Source organism: Pelmatolapia mariae, linkage group LG3_W (assembly GCF_036321145.2).
Source record: "Pelmatolapia mariae isolate MD_Pm_ZW linkage group LG3_W, Pm_UMD_F_2, whole genome shotgun sequence".
NCBI classification, from domain to species: Eukaryota; Metazoa; Chordata; class Actinopteri; order Cichliformes; family Cichlidae; genus Pelmatolapia; species Pelmatolapia mariae.
In genome coordinates this window covers 14,152,733-14,180,018 of record NC_086229.1, presented here as the reverse complement: position 1 = coordinate 14,180,018, position 27,286 = coordinate 14,152,733, and the positions used below count along the sequence as shown (strand labels likewise).

General features: G+C 41.3%; 3 protein-coding genes across 3 annotated transcripts; 2 read left to right on the top strand and 1 right to left on the bottom strand.

Annotated features, from left to right (window-relative positions):
* Nucleotides 1–13,142: 13,142 nt before the first annotated feature.
* Nucleotides 13,143–14,309, top strand: LOC135932451 (uncharacterized). Its single transcript, XM_065469942.1, has one exon. The coding sequence runs from the start codon at nucleotides 13,338–13,340 to the stop codon at nucleotides 14,277–14,279; it is 942 nt and encodes a 313-aa protein (XP_065326014.1). The 5' UTR covers nucleotides 13,143–13,337; the 3' UTR covers nucleotides 14,280–14,309.
* A 2,586-nt stretch (nucleotides 14,310–16,895) lies between these two features.
* LOC134624237 (uncharacterized) lies at nucleotides 16,896–24,421 on the bottom strand. Its single transcript, XM_065470072.1, has 6 exons — nucleotides 24,383–24,421; nucleotides 24,076–24,135; nucleotides 22,697–22,796; nucleotides 18,631–18,718; nucleotides 18,249–18,544; nucleotides 16,896–18,163 (listed from the first exon to the last, which is right to left on the bottom strand). Exons 2-6 carry the CDS (start codon nucleotides 24,123–24,125, stop codon nucleotides 17,726–17,728), a joined length of 972 nt encoding a protein of 323 aa, XP_065326144.1. The 5' UTR covers nucleotides 24,126–24,135; nucleotides 24,383–24,421; the 3' UTR covers nucleotides 16,896–17,725.
* A 315-nt stretch (nucleotides 24,422–24,736) lies between these two features.
* Nucleotides 24,737–27,286, top strand: LOC134624236 (zinc-binding protein A33-like). The gene has a single exon (XM_063469199.1). The coding sequence runs from the start codon at nucleotides 25,015–25,017 to the stop codon at nucleotides 26,401–26,403; it is 1,389 nt and encodes a 462-aa protein (XP_063325269.1). The 5' UTR covers nucleotides 24,737–25,014; the 3' UTR covers nucleotides 26,404–27,286.

Below are 27,286 nucleotides of genomic sequence, written 5' to 3'. Positions count from 1 at the left end.
CGATGTGGCCTCACAAAATTATCACGACCACAACAACCGTGAAAATAGTTGGATTTACATTGCTGCTCAATCACAGCTGCCTGATCAATGTTTTTCATAAAGTTGATGGTGGTGGTGTGCGTGTCTGTGTGAGTGAAAGACAGAGAGGGAGAGCGAGCGACAGAATTTCTGTTATAACCTTCATTTTATGAACGCACAGTTTGAGCACTCAGATCGCATCAGAGCATCGGGCCGTATAGTGTGAGACCCTGCATCGTGACCTATGAACTTCTAACCCCTGCGAGTCAATCGTACAGTTTGAGCAGGAGCTGAATCGCGCGACTGAAAAAATCGCACAGTGTGAGCCTGGCATTATCGATTCCAGTCGCCCCGAATGACGTCACCACGTTGCGGAGCGTCATTTACCTGGCAGGAAACGTCGCGGCTTAAACGCTCAAAAGTTTGTTTATACTTTACGAGAACGGATGACAACAGGGAACTTGCAATACTTGCAAAGTAGATATTTCATTTAAGGGAGGAAACACTACGAACATGCAAAAGCATTTGCTCACAAAACACGCGACAACCTTAAATGAATGTCGTGTTTTTAATTCCGCTCCGGACTCGTGAATCTGAACTCAGCAGCAGCGGTAATGTTTGCGCGTCCTCTCCCGTTAATGCGGCAGGTAAATAATCAGCTAACAGTGCATATTATGTTAGCGCCATCTGCTTTATTACAAAACCTGCCATTACTGTGCATTTAGGTGACCGTGATGAGAGAGACAGACAGAGTCTGGCTGGCTCAGCTGCTGGCAGTTCTCGCTGCAGTCTACCGGTAGCGTCTCCTTTCAGGCCAGGATGAATGTCACCGAGCAGTGACTCAGTTTGTGGTCAAAGTCTTGCACCCATTTGTCACAGCAGATGCCCCCGATTTTCGATAGTGAAGGTGTTTAATTGTAGGCAGGAACATTACTGGATATTCTTGTGTAATTGCTACAGAATAATTTATGTTATAGTACAGAAGAATATTTATTTTATTATTTTACTTTTACATTCTTTTTCCTGGGGACCCTGTGACACCCCATTGAAGGCTGGTTCTCTTGAGATCGCACTGTTGGGTGTGTAAGGCCATGTTACTCCTAAATTTCTATCTTGTTCAAAGAGAAGATAAAAACAAAGTTCTAAGCTAATCGACCTGAGTGTTCTCCTTTTTCAAAAGAATCGATAAGAGAATCGAAAATGGAATCGGAATCGTTAAAATCTTATCAATACCCATCCCTATTTGTAACATGTTTTGGAGCATTTGTGGACTGTTGTAGAGAAAAACAGTGACTGTCCCGAAGGAGTGTGACTGCTCATCTGTCTTGTCACACAAGATCGAAATTCTGGCCTGTGAGGTGTGTTATAATGCTCCAGTTTCTGTGTTACTGACATTGTATCAATAGTTTTTTTTTTAATTGGAAAAAGAATAGTGTGTATAATTGAAGCTATTTCATGTTCCTGGGCTACATGGTGGTGTGGTGGTTAGCACTGTTGCCTCCTAGCATGAAGGTCCAGAGTTTTTTTTGAGTTTTTTTCTGCCTCACTGGGGTCTTTTTCTGTGGAGTTTGCATGTTCTCCTCATGTTTACGTGGGTTCTGTATGGGTACTGTGGCTTCCTCCCAATGTCCAAAGAAGTGCAGTTTATGGTATCCTGACTAGGATAAGTGGAATAGGATGGATGAAGATAACGTTGGTTGTATCCCTTCTTTTAACTCTGGGTCAAGCACACAACATTAATTTGATTTGTGCTCGTGTCTCTGTCCCTCCAGTTTCCCAGCATGCTCTGGCTGTGGTGGTGGAGGTGAATGAGGGGGAAAGGTCTGTCCTGCTGTCATGTCTGTACTCAGATTCTATACTTGAGGACAACTCCACAGTGATGTGGACTCGCAGTGACCTTGATCCCAAATCTGCCCACATACGACGAGAAGAAGGAGATGATCTTACAGGACAAAACCAGCGTTACAGCAGGCGCACATCAATGAATCGTTACGCTTTCATCATTAAAGACTTCAGCCTCACTCTGAGGAAACCCATAAAGTCTGACAGCGGCAACTACACCTGCTCCATCAGTGCTGGAGGAAAAGAACGGAGACTCAGAGACATCCAGCTGCAGGTCAAAGGTCAGCATCAAATTCTAACACCTGCTGTAATTACATGTCGTATTCAGTACTACAGAGAAAGGTGAGAGTATTTCTTAAACGGTTTCTGAAGGTCTTGATGAACCCAACAGGAACTTTTGCAACTTTTGCTTGACCTTTGTGAAAACTGTGCATGTGCATGTGCAGATGTATTTGTGTTTACCTCTGGGAGGTTCAGCACACACACATCTGTACATACATTACATGAATTAAAATTTTATGCATGACCAAACGTAAATCATTTAGAGGCCTTTTGCTGCCACTTCTATGGTCGACACTTTGGTTTCTTGTCCTCTCAGACCAGCAGGTGGAGGTGAAGGTGAGGGAAGGATCAGAGTCTGTCATCCTGCCCTGCAAAACAAAACCTGACCTGCCCAAGAACACCACAGTGGAGTGGACTCGCTCTGACCTTGGACTCATCACAGTCCATGAGTATTCTAACAGAATTGATGACCTCATGACTCAGGATGAAGTTTACAGAGAGCGAACGAAGATGAGTGAAGACCTACTGAGAACTGGAGACCTCAGTCTGACCCTGAAACACCCCAAAGTCAAAGACACGGGACGATACATCTGCAACATCTACAGGCACAAAAACATCCTGAGACAGAAAGTCATGCTGCAGGTCAAAAGTAGGTGCTGGAGATAAAGGTCAAAGGTCAATACTGTGGACACAGTTTAGAGATTAGAAGTCATTTTTTATGTTTCCCTACAGAACCATTTCCATCCTGGTTCAAAGATCTGCTGGTTCTCCTGTTTGTCTTTGTGATTTTTGGAGGTCTTTTATATTATTTACGTCACTATTACATGTCAGGTGAGTGTCTTTCCTACTGCACTACCCATAATACCACTGGTTAACCCTTTAAGACCTACCATAGAACCAAGCCCGCCATAGTGATCTTTATATTTTTACATGCTGTAGTGCCATTGTGGGAGCATTTCAAGTTTCTATACATCAATACAACCGTTATAGCCCAAATTTTAATAATATGTATGCATTAAGTCCATAATAACTACATAAATTCTAAAAAAGTGCAATGAACTACAAAAAAAAATTGAAAATCTTTTTTTCTTACATATATTTCTAGTTAGAGGAATTTAAGAGGTTTATCCCTCAAAACTGTAAATATTCATGATCTTCATGGTTTCCGTGCTGATGTGTGTGAGACATGACTCACTGTGGAGGCTCACTCTGTCTGTTCTTCTGTCCTTCGTCCAAGATGTCTGCAGCACTTTACAGGACGCTGCAGACTAGTTACCAAAGAACGAGGGGAAGGGGACAGGGAGGTCATGTGACCATCACAGCTGCTGCTGATGTCATCATGTTGTGCTTTGTTGTCCTCTCAGATTACCAAGTGGAGGTGGATTCAGGGGTGGAGTCTGTCAAGCTGCCCTGCAAAACTATATGTAAATTCCTAAAACACACTAAAGTGGAGTGGAGGGACAGAAACAACAGGAAGGTCCATGTGTATCAGAATGGCTCTGACCAGCCTGAAAAACAGCACCGGTTTTACAGAAACCGAACAGAGATGAAGAGCACATCTCTACTGAAACCTGGAGACCTCAGTCTGATCCTGACATATCCTACGGATGACGACAACTCCACCTACACCTGTACCATCTACAGCAGGAGGGGAAACATACTGACAACGAAAAATGTGCAGCTCCATGTCAGAGGTCAGTGCTGCTGATCAGAGGTCAGAACATAGTTTTTACTTTGTTTATCCCTGAATCCCACACAGTTCTCCTGTCTGTGATGTGAATTGTGACAACCCCAACTCCAAATCTGTACAGTGGCCTCGCTCAGTTCCTAGCAACACACACATAAAGTTCTCACTAAGAAACCCACCGTGAACTCAACGATCCAGCACGACTGAAGCTCAGCCACTCGCTTAAGTAGAGAGGCAACTGATTAAGGCAATCAGCTGGCTTCAGAGCAGGAACTCTCCTCAGCCTGATGATGCTTGTAATTCTTTCTTCTGGATACCACGTCCAAACAGCTATATACATACACAGGGACAATTCTGTGCAGAGATTTTTAAATGGGCGGGTGCTCAAAGTTCAAAAGGAGCACATAGAAACAGGCCGAATAACAACAAACCACATTCATCAACAATCCAATATGGAATCGTATCATACTATATCACTGTCATCAGGTGGGGACAAGGCAAAGCAAACTTATCCTATGTCTACATGATGGGTACAATGTTGCTGTTGAGGGGTTTCTGCTGCTCCTGCTGCTGATAGTGCTGGAGGGCAGGGCTGTGCTGATCTGAGACTGTACACATTAAAAAGTCCATAGGAGAGATGGTAGCTGACTAAACAAGTTTTATGAGATAATAATAAAATGCAAAGATTGGTGAAGGTGCTTGGAACCATATGGAAACAAAACGGTGGGAAATAAATAAATTATTATTATAAATAAACTAGGCTCTGCTTGTGACTCAGTTTGCCTCTCTTACTCCATCTCCTCATCTCATCTATCACTCTCCACCTGATGTCCATCTGAGAACAACACAGTTTGCTATTGCATTCATCTATTATTTAATTATCCACACTTCACAACTCTTACACCTAATCCATACAAAGTAATGATAGACAATGTAATAGAAGTATTCTTACGAAGCATTTTATCAACAGTGTTATATAATGATTAATAATTTTCAAAAATCTAAATACATAAAACAAACACTAATATTATCTGTTTCTTAGTATATTTTATTTAACATATGGTGTGTGGGTTTTTTTTTTAATTGGCTCTTTTGCCATCAGAATTATTGTCTAAAGGCAAAGAAAGATGCCCAACGGATTTACTTTACCAAATGTACCATCCCAGCCTTGCCGTAATGGTCCATTTCATTCACCTTTTATTGTTTATTTTATTTTCACTTGCTGAATACGGGACAGACTTGACTGGGGGAAAGAAAGGGGAGAAATAAAGAGGGAAAGAAAAACAGCTGAGAAGAGGGACGGGGAAAAAGGGCAAAAAACAAAAACCAACAGAATAAGCAGACAAAAACTACATATATCGATCACCTGGATCACCTGTTGAGAAAGAAAAAAGAAAACAAGCAGAAGAAAACGAGAGTAATAGAATAAACAACATGGTGTGTCTTTTTAAATATCATAATCATAATAATCCATGATTATGCTGATATGCATATCAGCATTTTCAGAAAGCCGTGTAACTTACTTTAAAACTAAATATGTTCCCTAAAACCGTGGACAGAGCTACAGACCCATGACAGCTGTCTTTTTAACATGTTTAAATACTTTGTATCTTGTTCCATTTAATTTGAACAAGCCTTTTAAAAAGTTAGTAATCACAGTCGGCCTCTCTATTTTTGTTACCATTGTCCATTTTAAAGCTCAGTTTTTTAAACCTTACGATGTAACTACAGGCCACAAAAACACTCCGCTCTGAAGCGTTGCTGCTGCAGTGATACTCCCTTTCAGACACAGGACATGGGTGATGGTACCGCTCTCAAGTGCTCCCCTTGAGCACTTGAGAGCGAGTGAGTGATTCCTCTTCACTCACTTCTTCCTCCGACAGTTGCCGGTGCAAGCTGGCCTCGCAAAACTCTCCGCTGCTGACCACGAAGGATTACCACTATCTGACCTTCATCATCCAGGCGATAGTTTCTGACTCACCGACGGCATCTCCCATGCCCCCACTGATTCTCCCGGGAGCCTTTGACTCATCAATGGTGGCTGGGATTGCGGCACAGCAACATCACAGAAAAGGGCTGTGCTAGTCCAATCAGCATGACATTGCCGTGCCGTCTTTGCAGTTTTAAGGCCCAGGGAAACGAGCCGCCAGCACTCTGTAGCGACTGCGACCATTTTTGGTTTCTCCAACAGCTTCGCACTGCTAAGACGGCAATAAAATGTACGTGCTCTTTGCGAGCTCGTTCCCGCTTCGTAACCAGCGCACCCAACTGTCAAGGGCAATCATTGGTTAATGATAGTCATGTGAATGACACAAGCCAGATGCTTTCGTTTAGCAAAACTGTGATTAATAGTTAACTATTATTGTTGTGGGGCACAGACAGGATTCCACACACACGTACACACTTAAAAAAATTTAAAAAGAAAAGTAAAAAAAATGCCTCATGAAAAGGGCACTTTGGTCACCCATCAGGAAAGGGGCAGGTGCTCAAGTCAAAATACAGAAAAGAGAGTGTGCTTACACAGACTGGATAAACCTAAAACCCAGAAATGTCAACAGGCCCATGACAGTGCTTGTCACGGGCCTATCATGGGTCATGGGCCTGATACTCATGACCCATGACAGTGCTGCCATCAAATTGCCTCTCTTTGCTTTGACTCTGTCTCCAACAAGAGGTGAAGCAGATGCTCTTATATTAATGGAATCACTAATAGAACAGATCACCTGAAAATTAATAATGAATCTGCTGAAACAGATATCTTTATTAATAAATTGTACTGATTGGTCTGTATCTCTCTCAGCTGAGCTCTGTTTCTGAAAGAAGAACTCGTTCATGTCACAGAACTTTGTGACATAATGTATCTGGCATGCAGATAATCATGTTCATTTAGATTTTTCTGACATTTAAAATTCAGTTTTGCTTTTATTTTGAAACGTATTTATTTCCAATACTTTTTTGAATAAATCAAACTTGCTTGATAGGACAACTCTCAGGTATCAAGATGGCAAATAAATCTTTGACTCTGAAATAAAACAGCAGAGTTCTTTAAGACAGAGCTCTGCTGCTGATTGGATAGAAACCAAATAACACACAGTTTCTGTTCAGTAGAGCAATGGGACATGTTTCAAACTGGAACCAGTCAAACTTGATTTCATTGCACAGATGTCATTTTCTCCATTCAAATAAACATGTTCAGAGCTGCTTTTGCTGCACAGCTCATGTTGTGTTTTTTCTCCTCTCAGTCCCCCAGGTGGAGGTGGATTCAGGGGAGGCATCTGTCCTGCTGCCCTGCAAAACTACTATAAACCTGCCTAAAGATGCTAAAGTGGAGTGGATGACCAGATTCAACAGGAAGGTCCACGTGTATAAGAACAGATCTGACCAGCTTGAAGATCAGGACAACCATTACAGAGACCGAACACTGATGAATAAAGACCTGCTGAAAACTAGAGACCTCAGTCTGACCCTGAAATACCCCACAGACTGGGACGCAGACATCTACACCTGCACCGTCTACAACAGGGAGGGAAAAAAAATCCTGATGAAACAAGTGGAGCTGAAAGTCAGAGGTCAGTGCTGCTGCTGGGTGTGAGCTGCAGAAGAAGAAGAGATGATGAGACCTTCATGAACACAAGTCTTAATTTGTGCTTTAGACTGTTTATGAAATTTGTTGTCCTCTCAGTCTGTCAGGTGGAGGTGGAGGAGGGGGCGGAGTCTGTAGAGCTACCTTTCAAAACCACAAAAGACCTGCCTGCAGATGCTAAAGTGGTGTGGTGGAACAATGATGACAGGAAGGTCCACGTGTATAAGAACGGCTCTGATCAGCCTGAAGAACAGCACCAGGATTACAGAGACCGAACAAAGATGAAGAGAAGATCTCTGCTGAAGCCTGGAGACCTCAGTCTGACCCTGAAACAGCCCACAGAGAGAGACAGTGGGAGGTACAGCTGTAGAGTCTACGGGGAGATCAAGAGATACAAAAGAGTGCTGCTCACAGTCAAAGGTTTGTGTGTGTGTGTGTGTGTGTGCGTGCGTGCGTGCGTGCGTGTGTGTGTCTGACTGTGTTGTGTCTCCTCTGCAGGGAGAGTTCAGGTCCAGGATCAAACAGGGGGCATCAGGAACAGAAGCAGCTCCATTGATCCGACTCCTCTGATGGCTGATCAATCAGTTTGATCTGTGTGTTCTTTCATTATTGATCAGTGATGTCAGAGTGGAGTCAGTGTGATGTTGTTGTTGTGTGTTTGAGACTTTTAGTGTCCATGAAGGTCTCTGCTGCCGTAGATCCTCTGAACTGTGACAGAGGTCTCACTCTGGAGGAAACTCTCAGCACTTTCCAGCAGCTCCTCCATCATGGAGGACGTTCCCTCACTGTAACAGGTGGAGGAGAGAGGAGAGGAAGCACAGGTGGATCCTCTGAGGAAGGAATTATTGTTCTTACATGAGTGGAAACACAAAAATACCTTCATAGTAAAATAAGACTCCATGTGTGCAATCTTTGAGACTCAAATCAGTCCAGTCAGATCTGTTGTCACTTCTATGAAGGGTTGCGAACTATCCCGTTTTATCTAAGATGTCCCGCAAAATGATGTCCCGTATATTTACCATTACCTGGAATGTCATTTTCTGACCACCAGTTGGCACTCTTACAAATACCAAAACTTATTTGACTGCAGTTACATCAGAGGAGTACTTGTGTGCAGTCACATCTGACAACGCCACAGCTGAAACAATCAGTCACACACATCTAAGCATAGATTTACTGTTTTAACGATTATAATCCACAAGCTAAACAACTTGCAAATAAAAAATAAATAAAGACATTTCTCATCTGACATGTATTTCTTATAATTCTGCAGGTCATTCCAAAAGTTACACTAAACAAAATTTTCCTTGTTGGTCAGATCTGCTGCATGTAAAGTAAGACTTAATTTGATATAGTAATTAAAAAGTTAATAAGTCACCTCATCAGCAAAGTTCAGGCACATTAAATGCTAAAATAGAAATTTGCTGTCTGATCGTCTTGATGCATTCTCAAGTAAGTAAATCTCCAAAGTTTGATTTTGTTCATCTGGACATTTCAGTGGGAGAAACGTTTTGTCACTCATCCAAGTGACTTCTTCAGTCTCAGCTGACTGCAGGTTTCCCCAATCACAGTGCATCTGCATAATGACTGAAACCAGCCCACTGAAGGAACAATGGGTTGGGAGGTCAGATTCTTCCCCCCTTTGGCAAGTTCTCATGACCATTGATCAGCGCGGAGTCAAGGAGGCCATTTACGTGAAAAGGGAAAGACCATCTCTGAATCGAGGAGGGGGCCTAAGGGTACATCTTTCACCATCTTATAATGCTGTGATTGCAGCCATTCCCCAACACTCTGTGAATGGTAGTCATGGCCATTGATCATTGGGCTTTGATCAATGGTCATGAGAACTTGCATAATCATAATGAACGAACATGAAGATGTTTGTGGTGTTTGTGATCCTCCTGCATGGTAAGTACACCTTCCTCTCTCTGCTCTCCTCAGGGAGGTCCAGCACACACATTTCTACATGTAATTATAACTGCCAGCTAACTTTTTACACATCACTCAACATGAATCAAAAAGATTCATACTGGATAGATGATAGGTTTGTAGCTTCAACCTATTCGCTGGAACGTTGAAGGCAATGTAATTACACAGCAAGCAAGACACGAGTAGGCAAGTTCTTTATGTTTCACGTGCACGGGAGAGAACTGGACAGGCGCCGTTCCTTCGCTTGACCCCAGTCGCTCTCGTCCGCTCCCCCGTAACACTGCTCTTTTATTGTGGTTACATGAATATGCATAGGGTCATTAACATATAACAGCGTACCCAGGTATACATGTGAACAAAGAATACCCTGTGTGTGTATGTGTGTGTGTGTGTGGTCATAAAATGACTTCCTAACCCTGCTGGCCTGGAAGTCCAGCAGTTCATCTAAACAAAATGCACTTAGCCTAAAACAGACATAGATACGTTTATCCTACCATAAAACAATAAGACAAGGTATGACCTCTCCCATGCTCCCAGGATGTGGGTGTGAAAGCCAGAGTGCTCTGGAATGCACACAACGTGTGTCTGCAGACTACTAAGGATCAAACCTCTATTAATCTACAACTAATTATAAAACTCTAAGCATATATGAGTAGATATTTCTAAGCATAAATGACAATCAACAATACAAAACCTAAAAATAGACATCAGGAATGCAGATACCCAGCTGCACTCCAGTTACCATCAGTATTACTAGTTGTCAGGCAGCAAGGAGTAAGGCTTTTTTTTTTTTCATTCAAAAAAAAAAAAAGGGGGGGGGGGCGTGATCTAAAAATATATATGATAATTAACAAAGCCAAAAAAATCTTAAACAGGAAACTCAATAAGCTAAACTCAAAATAACAACTAACGAAACCTCAAACAAACATAAGACAAACTGACCTCATGAAACACATGAAAAACTTAGATACTGGCTTAGCTAAACAAAATGACACACAATGGGGTAACAAAATGGCTGACATTTAGCCAACTAAGATGAAACTGTTAAACAAAGTTGAAACACCCCCCAGGCAATGAAACATGTGGTTTTGTCCAATTAGGCTGTCAGCAGTACTTGAGATCTCCCAGCCCTTTGCTGCACCTTTTGCCAAGCAGGAAGGAGAAGCCAAGCCCCGAGGTAACTCAAACAAAAAAAGATTTATTAATATAACATAAAACAGAACTTTGACCTTGCAGTGTTAATATGTGTGCACACCATATAAACATTGGAAGGTGTGATGGGAAAAAAACATTTAATAAAGAAACAATATATTGGACAATAAGTAGAATATATTTAAAGCAAAGTGGTGTTCTCAACCAGGGTTTTAATAGTTTTGCAATTTTCATTAGTTTTTATTTTTATTTCGTTTTGACTTCAGATTTTCAATTTTATATTAGTTTTAATTAGTTTTTACCAATTGTTTGCTAGTTTAGTTTAGTTTTTATTTTTTTGAAAATCCTTAGTTTCAGTTTAGTTTTGATTAGTTTCAGTTATAGTTTTAGTTGTGTTTGCAATAAAGTGTAACAAAATCCCAGTTTCATCATATCAGTCATTCTCTTCTGCTTATCCTTGGGTATGTTGCTATTCCAGCTACCATACCCTGCACCCTGCACAGGTCGCCTGTCTGTCGCAGGGCTAACACGCAGAGACAGACAACTCACATTCCCACCTATGGGTTCTTTAAATAAAGGCAGATGAACAACCGTTGATACCAGGCAACTATAAAATGTATATCTTGGCCCCAATGAGACTATTAACTCTTGCAGCACCGGGTGTTAAGGCAATTGACTCACACAGTTATGTAGATATCCCAGTCCTGTTGTCTCGGGATGCGTCACGCTGCCTTGCCTGGGGTTAGCTTCTGTTTCTGGGGATGAGGGTTGGGTGTACTCCCTTACCTTCTCCAGGTAAGCTAGGTTAGCCTTCTTGTGTGAGCTTTTCAAGTGCACTTTAAGGTTTGTGGGATTTTTTTCCCTTTAGAAATGTCCCTCATAATTTGTCTCTTTCCACTACAAGACACTTGCTTTATCCAAAACACAGTCATATTCAAAGTAATCCCAAATTGGAAGCTGGCGCTTTCTCCAGACTTTTCCTGACATGATTCTGCGCGTGGACGGAGCACCAACACAGACGACTCGACTAACGTACTGCCACCTGCTGGCATAATGAGACACAGCAAGAAAAAAACCTGGAAACTAAACTTCTTCATTTTTACCCTTGACTATTGTATGACACGCACACATCAACGAAAACTAAACACATTTTTGCTATAAATTCAGTTAATTTTAGTTAGTTTTGTGAAAACTCATTACAGTTTTAGTTAGTTTTCCTTTTTTTGTTTTCATTTTTATTTCTGTTAACGAAAATGTTTTTTCACTTCTAGTTTTCGTTATTTCGTTAGTTTTCGTTAACGATAATAACCTTGTTCTTGTTACGGGTTCGAAATTGAGGACGAGAGTAAAACAATGATGGTCCAGAAGAGGTCGGTCAAACAATTGATTTTAATGAATGCACGCAGCGTGGAGAGGTGCAAACTGCAAAACATCAGTTGTACATCTCTGCCCAAAATACACTCTAGATTGCTTTTATAACATCAGGGTATTGTAACGCCCCCTCTTGCGTTTACAGTCACATAATTTGCATGTACAGAACATTCATGTATTTTAAGAGATAACTGCAGACACAGAAGTTCCCCATCCATCCAAATATGGTGAAGATCTCAGGCCTTTGAGGTCCCCATGGACTTGACATCCTTTCGTCACCTGTAACTAAGCAAACTCAAATACCACAAGAAGCTGAATACATTCAGGCCTTTGCTCAGCTACTATTTTACTGCAACAATATACTCAGGCTCTGAGTTATGATATATATATATTAACTCAATCATTTTAAAGTAGTTATAACCGCACCTGTAATAAACATGTTAATATTTGATTATGATAACCCCTATAATATAACTTATAACATAATGCCAGCAGCTTCAATAAACACTTTGATGAAATGATAATTAATGTAATGTTAAGGATGATGGTTAGATACAGTTCAGCAGTGACCTAATTTCTTTAAATATTACATTCTCAACACCTACATTCAGCAGATACAATGAACAAAATATAAACGCAACACTTTTGTTTTTGCACACATTTTTCATGAGCTGAACTCAAAGATCTGAAACATTTTCTACACACACAAAAGACCCATTACAATCAAATATTGTTCACAAATCTGTCTAAATCTGTGTTAGTGAGCACTTCTCCTTTGCCCAGATAATCCATCCCACAGGTGTGGCATGTCAAGGTGCTGATTAGACATGATGAATATTGCACAGGTGTGCCTTTGACTGCCCACAGCAAAGTCTGAAATATGCAGTTTGATCACACAGCACAGGGGTAGAAATTATTGAAAAACATGCTGTCTAGTTGAAGATTTTTTTAGGCTTAAGCTAGTTTTTTAATTAAGCAGCAAAATCAACAAAAATCAGGGCTGTATTAAGACATGAGGACTAAACCCCAATTCAACCAGACCCAGAACTGACCCGGAATTAAAACAGGACTGCTACATTCCATCATTAGGACTACTTAGGACTTAACCAAGACAGAACCAGCATCAAAACTAGATGATGGTAGCACTGAAAATCATCACAGACTACACTGCCAACACCTCTTTATTGTGGTAACATAAGACTGTATCTTCAAGGCTTGAGTTTTGCGAACCTATCAATGACATTTTCAGGGTCACTATTATTCAAGTAATCCTTTTTTAGTAGATAATGTGGCAAAATCATTCAGCCTCTCTTGTCCCATGGTTCTCCTTATCCACGTGTGGAGACAACGAAAGGCACTAAAAGAGCGCTCACAGCTGCAGCTACTAACAGGAATGCTTAGTGCAACTCTAAAGATGACCTTCAGAATTGGGAACATGTCCTCGTCAAGCAAGTGGAAGGCAGTTGTAATGTTATGACATGTGGTGTGCCTCAAGGGTCGGTTTTAGGCGCTGTACTTTTTAATTTATATATGCTCCCTCTTGGCGGCGTCATCAGGAGGCATGGAGTGAACTTCCACAGTTACGCTGATGATACTCAGCTGTATATCTCCGTGTCTCCTGATGACACCAGACCAATGGATGCCCTTTTTAACTGTATTCTAGATATAAAATCTTGGATGGCAGAAAACTTTTTACAGCTTAACCAGGACAAAACTGAAGTTTTAATCATCGGTCCTGAGGCTCAGAGAGAGAAACTCTTGTCTAAATTACAGGCATTTTCACTATGCCCTTCACTACAAGTGAAAAACCTGGGTGTTATTCTTGACTCTGAGCTTGGTTTTATCCCACATATTAAACATGTAACCAAAATTGGATTTTATCATCTAAAAAATATAGCCAGAGTCCGCCCTATTCTCTCTCGGGCCAACACGGAGATGCTGATGCATGCTTTTATTACCAGTCGCATTGATTACTGTAATGCCCTGCTCTCTGGTCTCCCCAAAAAGAATATTTCACCTTTGCAACTTTTGCAAAACTCTGCAGCTCGTGTGCTGACGAAGACCAGAGGGCGGGCCCACATTACACCGGTTTTACAATCGCTGCATTGGCTCCCCGTGTGTTTCAGGATCGATTTTAAAGTTCTTTTATTGGTTTTTAAATGTCTTAATGGTCTTGGGCCTTCTTATCTTTCAGATCTGCTTTTACCATATGAACCCTCGCGGACCCTGAGGTCCTCTGGTACTGGCCTTTTGATTGTCCCTAAAGTCAGGACACATACTCACGGAGAGGCAGCTTTTCAGTCGTATGGTCCTCGACTGTGGAACAGCCTGCCGGAGGAGCTCAGGGCCGCAGAGAACGTTCATGTTTTTAAAAACAGGCTCAAGACCCACCTTTTTAATTTAGCTTTTAACTAACGCTTATTTATTTAATGCTTATTTATTCTATCCTGTTATTCTATTTATATTATTCATTTAGTTTTACCTAATACCTATTGATTGTATTCTTATTCATTTTTTATCTTCTTACTCTGTTTATACTTATTAATATAAATGTAATATTTATATTTATATTATATCCCACTCTTATTTATTTTATCTTTTTATCCTGTTTATATTCTTATTAGGTCATATCTCCAGTGTTTCCTCGGAGGGGGTTCTCTGCACCGGGGCTGTGATCGACCGTGGCTGCTGGGGCCCTGTGGGTCCTCTGAGCCTGGCTGGGGGGCTTCTTAGCCTCCCTCCTGCTGTGTGCCCAGCCTGGAGGCTGCGGTCTGTGACCGGCTCCCGGTGCAGACGGCTTCCTGTGATAGTGTTTCCTCACTTGGCTAATACGTACCCAGCCCAATTTTACTCTTTAGGTGTGTGTGTGTGTATGTGTGTGTGTGGGGTGGGGGGTGGGATGTGTGTATCATGACCGCTTCTGTTAATGACAGTGCGGGGAATGAGTGGGAGGGTGGGGTGGGCTGCTTTTAACCATGTAAAGCACTTTGTGCTACAGTTTGTATGAAAAGTGCTTTATAAATAAAGATTGATTGATTGATTGATTGATTATGAATGTCCTCTTTTTCCATTTTTCTTTTCATAAAGTTTTTTGCCACAACAGGTTCTTTGCGCTTTATCGTGACATGATAGTGTGCCACAATGGGTTTTGAGGCATCTTCAGAAAGGAACGTTGGGGAAGATGGATTGCCTGAATGCCCTCCATTATTTTCTGTCCTGCCCATGAAAATCTGTCTGCTAGCTCCTGCAACATTCTCAACTTGTGAGATTTGGTGTTGCTCCACAGCTGGACTCGAGCACAAACCCTTCGAGTCTTTTCTGTTTGTGCCGTGCTCCCTAAGGAATATGGATGTTGCAGCTTCTACAAATGTCCATGGCCTTCTCAAATATTTCCTCAGCAGCAGCCTCTGTTCGCAGATTACTTAGTGTATAAACTACCGACATCTTGTACTCCACAGCTTTGCCCATGTCTAACCTTTCTCCCTGCAGGTAGCGGTGCAGGCCTTCAGTGATGCCAAGCAGCTGTGAGAACATAATTAACATGTACAGTCTTGGGCTTTGACATCTTGGGCAAGATCCTTTTTGGCAATAGGAGTGTTTGTAGCCTCAGGAGTTGCTAAAACTGCAGAAATGTTGCTGAAAAGGGCGTTAACGTAATTTACTTGGCAGGCCCATCTTGTGTTAGAGAGCTGAACAAGCTCGGATGCAAACAGTCCAAGGTCCTTTTGCAGTTCCTTAAACTTTGTGTGGTTTACCAGGGAGGTGTTCAAAAATGTGTACACATTTTCCAAAAGTCCAAAGACGTTGGAAGCAGCTGGGATAGCCTTGCATGTATGGCAAAGGACAAGGTTGAGCTCATGTGCATAGCAGTGCACATATACTGCTCCAGGGTGTCTCTGTCTAAAACGGGCCTGCACACCACCCACAGCACCACTCATGACAGATGTTCCGTCATAGGGGATGGACAGTACAGTAGTGCAATTCATCCTGATCTGTGATTGGTCAAAAGTCTAGAGTGAAAGAAGAGGCTTGTGGTTGGTGAAAAATGTGCAATGAAGAAGCCTTCTTTTATTCATTCAGTCTGTTGTCTGTTTTTTCTTTATCAGGTGATGTTTCCAGCTCCTTTATCCCACCTGACGCCTGGACTGCTGTCTGTGGTCTTCAGCATGATTACAATGTGTTATTTATGTATTTTGACTGGTTTACAATGACAGGACAGTAAGCATTATTAGTGCACATACAACAAAAGCATCTAGTTTTTATGCCAACATTGATGATGATTTTCCTTTGGCTCTTTTGAACCAAAACAGGTTGGAAAGTCCCCTGAAATCAACAGCAATTGAGAACGACTTTCTTTCTTTTCTTCTGTGTTATTATGATGTGCAATAACTAGCCATAAGAGGAGTCTTTTATGTTGCCCCCATGAGATGATGTAATTGTTTTACTTTATACTGGTAAAATGTGAAGGATTATTCATGCCATTGTACTGTCATTTACAGACAGGCAACAAATTAAAGGCATACCCTGAACTCTTGACCCTCAGACGGAGAGACATTGTTGCACTTTGCTGCCATGTTAGGGTCCACTTGTGAAAGACAAAAGAGTCGCAAAATGATTACAAAGTTGCTATGAGAGATTATGTTGTAGAGATATCTAGAGATCTTCAAATACTGTGACAAAGTATTTGAAGAGGGCTCACTGAATAGTTGACTATGAAAATGGTGTGATCATACTATGGCTTTCACAGTCACCAGATCTCAACCAGGACTATAAGGGAATATTTGACTGACATAACAGACAGATAATAGCTCTGTTAGTGTTTCAGAATCAATTCCAGTAAACACTGAAGCTGTTGCGGAGGCATGTGTTGTACAAATACTTCATGAACTTGACTTTGCCACCTGCTTGTACACATTGCTTCTTTGGTTCGGGTCTGTTATGTTTCTACATATTTGTGTCTTTTAAACCTGATGTCAGAGAATGCTATTTGTATGTAACTTAATAAAAAACATACAACATGTTTCTCTTTCTACAGATTGTATTTATTTATGCTTGTATGTTTTGTCAGTGCCTTTCGGACTATAGTGATGCTGATTGAAAGAAGGTCAGTAAGTCAAAGTCATTCATTAAGTTATTCCACAACTCACTGTTACTGTAATACAAAACACTATTAAAATGAATGAAACAGTGAAACACAAAGACAGCACTGCGATCAATCAGTGAACTTGATTCTGACTGTAATGTAAGGTTTTTTAAAAGATCAATTGTGTACAAAAAGATAAAAGTATAATGTCTTGATCATTGTATTGTAAAAGACTACGGGAAAAAACAACTACAATGCCAGGAGGTTCTGGTGGGCCACATGCGATCTAATTTAATCACCCATCGCCTCTTTAACACACCAGTAACTTCAATTCAATTCAATTTTATTTATATAGCGCCAAATCACAACAAAAGTCGCCTCAAGGCGCTTTATATTGTACAATAGATCGCACAATAATAAATACAGAGAAAAACCCAACAATCATATCATATGGCCCCCTATGAGCAAGCACTTTGGCCACAGTGGGAAGGAAAAACTCCCTTTTAACAGGAAGAAACCTCCAGCAGAACCAGGCTCAAGGAGGGGCGGCCATCTGCTGCAACCGGTTGGGGTGAGAGAAGGAAAACAGGATAAAGACATGCTGTGGAAGAGAGACAGAGATTAATAACAGATATGATTCGATGCAGAGAGGTCTATTAACACATAGTGAGTGAGAAGGTGACTGGAAAGGAAAAACTCAATGCATCATGGGAATCCCCGGCAGCCTACGTCTATTGCAGCATAACTAAGGGAGGATTCAGGGTCACCTGGTCCAGCCCTAACTATATGCTTTAGCAAAAAGGAAAGTTTTAAGCCTAATCTTGAAAGTAGAGATAGTGTCTGTCTCCCGAATCCAAACTGGAAGCTGGTTCCACAGAAGAGGGGCCTGAAAACTGAAGGCTCTGCCTCCCATTCTACTTTTAAATACCCTAGGGACAACAAGTAGGCCTGCAGAGCGAGAGCGAAGTGCTCTAATAGGGTGATATGGTACTACAAGGTCATTAAGATAAGATGGGGCCTGATTATTTAAGACCTTGTAAGTGAGGAGCAGGATTTTGAATTCAAATCTGGATTTAACAGAATGATAAGTAACATCCTTGTATGTCTGAAAAGGGGTGAACAGCCCTCTTTCAGTGTCCTCTTTAAGCCAGGAAATGTCAGCAGATGGGATACCATTAGGATTTTCCCAGAGACGCACCCATCCCTCTAGCTCCACCTGAAACACACATATAACATAGAATACTACAAGAACAACACACGCTCTAACTGAAATAGTCTGATTTCAAATAAATATCACTTACAGGTGAATGACTCAACGGTAATTGTGTTATATGATCATGACCCTGGGATGCAGATGACTCAGTGAGTCCAATGGTGTCAAGTTTTTTGGACCGTACGGCAGCCTCTGTGGACTCACGATGTTTGGGCTGCACGGTAGCTTTATTTTGATGTGACTGTACAGTGGTCTCAAACTCCTCTGACAGGGGAGCTGAGTTCTCCTGTGTTCCAGACGTCTGGGAGGAGGAAGCACCTCTGCTTGTCAGCTGTTGCTTTAGAGGTTGACTTGCAGACAAGGAGTGTTGGGACTTCAGTGAATCTATAAATGATGTGACCAATTAGTTTTGTAATTATAATGACTTTGTACAAACAGTACAATGTATATTAACTCTGAATCTCACATACCTTCCACAGACTGGGATGCAGCTAACAGTTCAGCATCATCACCTGGCCACAATGAAGGATCACACCTGGGGATACTTGTCAGCAGTTGCTAAACAGTACAGTTTATTGTGAGTACCGCGATTGATGGAAAAAAATGCACATGCACACTTTGCCAAGATTAATCACATATCACTATCTTTAACTAAGTCATTTACTGCCCTGTTCTGCTGTTCTCCTCCATAGCACTAACTTGTTCCTTGTCATTTATATATTTTCTGAACCTCTTCATTTGGGTGCTTGTGATGTGCGTCACTGGTGTGTTCAACCACCTCTTCACAGAACTGTGTGCCTTCTGAATGACCTCCCTCTGCTCATCACTGAACTTCTCAGGTCTGTCCTTTTGGCTGCTGTACTGACAATATAATTCCCACATCTCTTGAAAGGTGTGATGTTCAAACCCTTTCTGACCATAGATGCACCTGTCAATGTTGGCCTCGAGGACTACGGAGACTTGCATATTCTGTGAGGTAATCCTTCACCCACTGGTTCCCTATCTCTCCTTTTCTTTATGGATTTGTCACCTCTGTTCTGTGCCTGTCAAGTATGCTGGAATCATACATACTGTCAGCAATATCTCCGTGACTATTACACACTTAAAGAAAGTTTACAACGAACAAGATATACTGATAATTGCCTTACACGGGGAAATGTGCAGTAAATGGAAGTTCAGTAAACCTGCCTATAGTATTGTATTAAATATATGATACACTCACTACTTCATATATCCCCCACATTTTCATATTGTCCAAATGGCACCACCAACTTTCCCAGGCACTGCTGACGTGGAGGCTTCTCTGCGTGAGTCAATGCAGTGATTTGGCTGAGCAGCTCCTGTGGAGGTTTGGGGAAGACCATACTTCTCACCCGGTAGTAATGTGCCTCTTTGGTTGTCATAAGTAGTGCCTGCTGACGATGTGCAGGGGCATCTGGATTAACTACCCGAATTGTTGGTGTCGCCATACCAAGACTAGAAATTGGAGTTAAAAAAAGGTTAAATTAGGTATTCAGCGTCGTGTACTTTCAAAAGAAATGCCAGTTTCCATATAAAATAGTGGACTTGCCGGCTTCTTCGCTGTTCTGCTGCATTTTGTTGTTTTGGTGACGCAACTTCCGTTGACCAGACGATTGGTCGTCTACAGTGGGATTCGGTGCTCCTACTGACCTGAGTCTACAGTGTCTATGCTCACCGTAGTCTCCGGGCCAATGAAAAGACGTAACGGTCTACAGACAGCGTAGACTTTGCACTACCATAGACTCAACTTCTGCGAACTAGGATTGTGCAACACAAAGTAAGTCACTGAGCATGTAATACTGCAACAGCTCCTCAATAGGGTCTGTAATGCAAACCTTTATAGTTTCCGTAGACCAAGAAAACACTCTTTGAAATGGCCTTTACATGACACAAAACATACACAAACTGCAAGTTGTTCCGTGTGCCCATCTCTAGCCTCATCAGCCTTAACAGAGTACATCTTAGCTTCCTTCATCTCTTTAACTATATTTCCAGTTATTTTACGTAAAATACTGGTTATCATCTCATTTTGTGAAAAATGAGACAGATAGGTAATATGTGAGACAGGACTGTAATTTTTGAAAAATTGATCAAATAATTTTTTGCAGCTTCATGCACTCAAGGAAGTTCCCTTGATGATGACTGGTGGATTCCTGCTGATCATGGCCACAGAATGGTATTCCTTGTTTCCCAAGGAAACTTGTTACAGCTAAGATCCTGTGGAGATACTGTTGTCTTGCTTGCTGATCTAAGTTGCTCAACAACATCACCTTGATTATTTTGTGGTTTTAAAGCTGTGCCAGCGTAGGGCTGTTCGATATAACGATATATATCGGATGACAATATAAAAACGTCTATCGTTTCATTTTATGCTATCGTTTGTTTCGTGGTGACGCAAAATAAACTGTTTACGGCAATATTTTTTCATCATTTTGATGGTCACTGTAGCGGCTATATTAATTTCTTAAAGTTCTCTCTTTCTCTTATATTTAATATAACCACACTACGGACGGACAAGCGCTTGTTTTTTATGCGTTGTCGTTAGCAACAATGACGGTAAAACCACGGCGTGTCCGCTTGTTTATTTTCCACATAAACCTTTCACAATAAAGCTCAAGATCCTGTTGAGACTTTTCAAAATAAACTGAGTCACGTGAAAGATGCAGAGTATTTACGGATGAGAAGCAAAAAAGAGCCGTCAGGTGCTCAACGTTAGAACAGGCTTTTCCCCGCTGCACGCTGTGTAATAAATACAAAGAAAACGGCGGCCGTTACAACTTATGTCTAAAAATGTATCGTTTCATGCATCAGTTAAAACACTCGACTCCAGGTACACGACGCCCAGCTGGAAACACTTCGCGCAAGTCGAGATGCCCGAGATTCACAGAATTTACATTTAATTTATATCGTTATATTGACGATAGATGTCTTAATATCGGGATATGAGATTTTGGTCATATCGCACAGCCCTATGCCAGCTTATCATAGACGACGAACAGTTGGAACTCTTTTCGTACTCCTAAAGGCATCTAAAGCCCTCTTCCAGTTGCAGAACCCTGAAAGGCCGAGGCCATCTTTTTTTTTAAGTATTCTGCTTTTTAAAATGCGACATGAAAAAAAGAAAGCAAAGTTCATCACAACTGAATACTCCAACCATTTAAACTGTTCAACTTTTATTGAACGCCCTCTACTGAGCAGAGTGAAGCTGACCCCCCACCCACTAGAAACGTAAAGGCAAATAGGCGGAGCGGTTAGTGCTACGTTTGTGCAGATTTGTGCAGGTAAAATGAGCGTTTGTGCTGCTACGGTTTTTGAGATATTAAACTTTATTTTATAGGTCATTCAAAGGTCACCATCCCCCCAGACTGCTCCAAAACCGGCCAAAATGGTCTACTTTTTTAGTGCTACGTTTGTGCAGATTTGTGCAGGTAAAATGAGCGTTTGTGCTGCTATTAGTTTACACTTTAGTAACACAATTTAATCAGCGGAAAGGTCAATATCTCTTTTCTTACCAGTGCAGAAACGTATACAAGGTAGGCTAAAGTTTTAATTTTTTTTCTGTGGCAAAACTGAGTTTCAAGTGAAGTGATTTACGTATACTTAAATTATTATTATTATTTACATACCCAGTTGGCCTCTATGATTTTGTTTTGAATTATATATGTTCATTATTATTAATGTAGCTGTCTCAGAAAAAAGTGAAGCGTTTGCTTTCATAGGTTGTTACCTACATGTAGAAAACTGAATATTCCACAGCACCTTGTTGTTTTTATAATAAAAAATTACTTACCTGGTCTTCTAAGAGCCACAGTGGAGGGGCCGGAGAGCCACATGTGGCTTTAGAGCCGCAGGTTGAACATCCCTGGCCTAGGTGCTGTGGTGGTCAGTGGTGACCTTTGAATGACCTATAAAATAAAGTTTAATATCTCAAAAACCGTAGCAGCACAAACGCTCATTTTACCTGCAAAAATCTGCACAAACGTAGCACTAACCGCTCCGCCTATTTGCCTTTAAGTTTCAAGTGGGTGGGGGGTCAGCTTCACTCTGCTCCTCTGCTGGCCTCCAAACTGGCTCAGTGGAAACTGTGGGAGGACATTTTGTCTTGGACCACTTCCTAGAGTTCCTAAATCATCTCCTGCTGCTCCTTCCAGTAAATCTCCTTCAGCTGTCCTTAACAATCCACCTGCTGCTTCCTGCTGTGATGCTGTTGTGTTTTGGTTTTCTGTCGCTTTCCTGATTTTCCCTGACCTATCTGAAAGATCAGAAAGAGAATCGTTACTAATGATCCCTCTGTATTGGTGTTCATGAGTTACTAATTTGTACCATATTATTTTTTAATTCTACCAAAGTCCACTCTTTAGATTCAGAAAAATTTATGTAATTATTATCCTTGTTGCGCAAACAAGCCTGCATAACTTAATAAATATGGAATTTGAAAAATACCAAACCTAAGTACTAGAGACATGTTCTAATAAGTTTTGGCAAACAACCATTTGACTAACATGTGTGTCTCACCTGCTCTTGTTCCATCTCTGTTCTGTCCTCATTCTCCTCTCTCTCCCTCTTTGTGCTGACAATCAAGCCACCATCAACACCAACATCAACAAATATACAGCTGAAACCAGATATTTACATACTCGTCAGATAAAAACACAAAACATCAAATCAGACTAAATATTTTTTTTGATTGATAAATATAAAAATCATATTTGTTAACTTTAAGAGTAAAGAGAGAAACTATCTGTATTTCTTAATTGTAAATGGCACCAAATTGTATTCAGAATTGAGCCACACTTATGGAGCTCCACAATTCTTTTCCTGGTGTTTTGGTTGACATCTCTTGATTTTCCCCATGTCAAACAAACAGGCTCTTGTCGTGTCCAAATTCATGGGCTGCATCCTCCTGAGGACCCGGCCTTCGTGGTCTACGTGGGCCGGGTTGTCAGGAGGTCGGGTAGGCCGGAAGTAAACAGCAGTGAAATTGGACGGTCTAGCCTTCTGATTAGCGTCACCGCTGTCTCGGTGGAGTTTAATAAACTCGGCCGTCTGCTCCTTGCTATCTAAAATATAACAGGACACTGGAGTAAATTCTCGACCATCTGTGTAATCAGTTTTCTGTTTGACTTTTATTCAGCTGTGTGAAAACACAGCTACCTCTCACCTGTAAATATGTTAAAAGTTTATTTTGTGACCCAGAAAGATTAATAAGAGTAATTTTAAAACTTAGTAGCGGCCGCCATTGCCAGAAACTGGAGTTTGGCTGGGCCGCGATATGAATTCTGGGATATGGTGGGCCACGAAGGACACACCCGGCCCATCCTTCAAATTCGGGGAAAAGGAGGACGCATTTGTCGGCTGCATTTGGAGTCTACGAATTTGGACAGCCTTTGGCGCGTCGCTGTGATGTAATCGGTCTACAAATGCGTCCTCAGGAGGATGCAGCCCATGAATTTGGACACGACCGCTGTGTGTTGGGGGTGCCTTATATGCATCCACAGGTCTGCCACCAATTTACTCACATGGACTCTACTAACCTATCAGAAGCTTCTTCAGCTCACAATGGAATCGTCTGGAGTTTTCTTATTAATTAACAATAAACTTAGTGTGTATGTACTCCTAAATTTGATGAAAGTGATAATAAATAGACAGCTCTCTCTCTTTATTCTGACATTTAACTAATTCAAAAGATATTTCAACATTTATTTATCCAAAACAAAACAAGTTTACTTGAAATTGATGTTTAACAGTGAAAAAAAAAGGTTTTTATATTTTGTCCCTAAAGTATATGTAAATATGTGGTTTCAACTGTAAATATAAATTCTTGTTTCATATCCTGTTTTGAATAGAAATATATTGAACAACATAAAAAGCATAATATATAAAATAACATCTACCTGAGTTTTTTTCTTTGAAAGAAGCTCCTTATGTCCATTGTTGTGTTCATCAGTACATAACTGAAACCGATTTAGAGTACTTTGTTTAGCCGTGGAGGGTAACAACTAAGAATATGAAATAAACACACATGTAAGCTAAGACTCTCTAAAAAAAAAATTGTTATTCGGCTTTTCATTTCGCCATTTGTTGATTCACTCGAAGAGCAAGTAACGTAATATGGGTCAAGTGATCAGTTTGATATAAATCTTTTGTGATAAACCGTCAAATTTACATTATTTGTACAGTACGAATGATTTGCTTTGGTACCTGATCAAACTTAAGCTCTCCTCTGTCTGACTCGCTCCGTTTCTCAGGCAGCAGCTCCCCCCGCCCCCTCGCTCAGTCGGCTAGTGCCTGATCTCGGATCATACCAATATTAGGGGGAATTTACGACAATGCGCTATGTGCTTTGAATATTGTGTGTAGTTTTTGTTTTATACAGTTGTCAGTCAGGCATCTAACTATGAAACAAATTACACTCCAAAAGACCTCGGGCTTCTGAAACAACAACTCGGGCTTAAGACCAGTAATCCCGGGCCCCCGACACCCCCGCTCCGCCGAAGGGGGTTAGGGAAGTTGAATGAAGCTCCGCCCCTAACGTCATTCAAATGCGACAAACCAGGAAACAGGTTCTTTTTCCTCAGTAAAGAGAGACGCACAGACGATCAGACTAAGTTCAGACCAAACTAGCAGCTTCCTCTGAGTGAGTCCAGCTACAGGAGAGAAAAGTGGAAAACTCCAACACTGCTGCTTCAAGCTGCTGACGCTCCACACACTGAATGTGAGTTTGAGCAAAAACACGACTCAAAGGAAGTTTCAGTGAAGGTAGTAGAGGAGGGAGGGGAGCCAGGACTGACTGTACTTCCTGTCTGCTGTTTTCAGCTTCACTCACAGACTCAATGGCTTCCAGATCAGAGGAGGATCTCTGCTGTCCGGTCTGTCAGGAGGTCTTCAGAGATCCTGTTATTCTGTCATGTAGCCACAGCTTCTGTAAAGACTGTCTGAAGAGATGGTGGATCAAAAAACGGATACGTGAGTGTCCAGTTTGTAAGGAAATATCTTCAAAGGAAGAACCACCTTTAAACCGAGCTTTAAAGAACCTGTGTGAGTCGTTCTTACAGGAGAGAGATCAGAGAGCTTCAGAGGCTCTCTGCAGTCTGCACTCTGAGAAACTCAAACTCTTCTGTCTGGACCATCAGCAGCCAGTGTGTCTCGTCTGCAGAGACTCAGAAAATCACACCAATCACAGATTCAGACCCATCGATGAAGCTGCACAACAACACAAGAAGGAACTTCAGGAAACTCTGGAGCACTTAAAGAAGACGTTAAAGGTTTGTGAAGAAGTTCAAGTGAAGTTTGATCAAACAGCAGAACACATTAAGGTCCAGGCCCGACACACAGAGAGGCAGATTAAGGAGCAGTTTAAGAAGCTTCAGCAGTTTCTAGCAGAGGAAGAGGAGGCCAGGCTGGCTGCACTGAGGGAGGAAGAGGAGCAGAAGAGTGGGATGATGAAGGAGAAGATGGAGGCTCTGAGCAGAGAGATAGCAGCTCTTTCAGACACAGTCAGAGCCACAGAGGAGGAGCTGAGAGCTGAAGACGTCTCATTCCTGCACAACTACAAGGCTGCAGTGGAAAGAGTCCAGCGCTGCCCCCTGCTGGATGATCCACAGCTGCCCTCAGGAGCTCTGATAGACCAGGCCAAACACCTGGGCAACCTGACCTTCAACATCTGGAACAACATGAAGGACATGGTCTCCTACACTCCTCTCATTCTGGACCCAAACACTGCTCATCCAATCCTCATCCTGTCTGAAGATCTGACCAGTGTGGTAGAAGGAGATGAACAGCAGCTTCCTGATAATCCAGAGAGGTTTGATTTCTACTGCTCTGTCCTGGGCTCTGAGGGCTTTAACTCAGGGACTCACAGCTGGGCTGTTGATGTTGGAGACAGTAAATGGTGGAGACTAGGTGTGTTAGCAGAGTCTGTGCAGAGGAAGGGAATCATTCAGTCTGAATTATGGACTATATTGTTATATAAAGGTACATACTCATCATGTTCACCATCAACTGGATCCACTGTTCTCTCAGTAGAGAAGAAGCTCCAGAGGATCAGAGTGAATCTGGACTGGAACAGAGGAAAGCTGTCGTTCTCTGATCCTGATACTAACACACACATACACACCTTCACACACACTTTCACTCACAGGATGTTTCCATATATTTGGGCTGATGATGAAGTGAAGGTGTGTCCGTTGAAGGTGTCAGTGTCAGTGGAGCAGATGAGTTGAGGATGATGATGTTTCTAATGTTGTTTCCTGTCAGTGAATTGAAGCTGTTAAACTGCAGCTGTCCTCCTGCTGCCTATTTAAACATATTGTTGAAATCACAATTCATATTTGGCTTTCATTCACTTTAGTCAAGCCAGCACTCTCCATAGGTTATGTTATGTAAATAATCTCCTGACTGAATACAGACTTCAACTGATCATGCCTTTTCCCTGTTTTGTCTAGATTCTGGTTTTCTAGTTTTTTTCTTTGTGTTTGAGGAACCATGGTTGCTACAGCTTAAAGGAAAGTTAGATTTACGAATTTTAATGTCAGCTTTGTTCTTGTTAGGAACAAGCTAATAGCTAACTTGCTCGAATGTGAGCTGGATTTCTTTTTCCATAACACAAAGTTTGAAACACTTCATACACAACTATTCCTTGTATTTCATGACATGTCTTCATTGTTGTTTTGAATGTGTTGTTGTATGGAATATGCAGTGTGTGCGAGCAAAGTTAATATAGTTAATATATTTTAGTATTTATATTTGTTGTTAAACTTATTTTGTGTATTTAGTAATTTAATAAGTAAATTCATGGTTATGATTGAACTAAAATTATTTTTATTGCATTATTGTTGTATTGGTTAAGTAAAACCATGAATATGTGTGCCTTAAATGCTTGGTTTATACTTAAAAACCCAGCATTCTGGATTTATGCAAATGAGTACATGTGTTGCTAAAGGGGGAGAGAGAGAGGAAAAAGTTAGTATAGCAGAGATGCTGCAGGACAGGAGGACAGAGCCACACTTTTCCTACCGTAGTTTGTTGTTGAGGATAACTTAGTCCTGATTACTCCTATAAGAAGATTTACAAGCTGTGGAATAAATTTTTGTTTATATCTTTTCA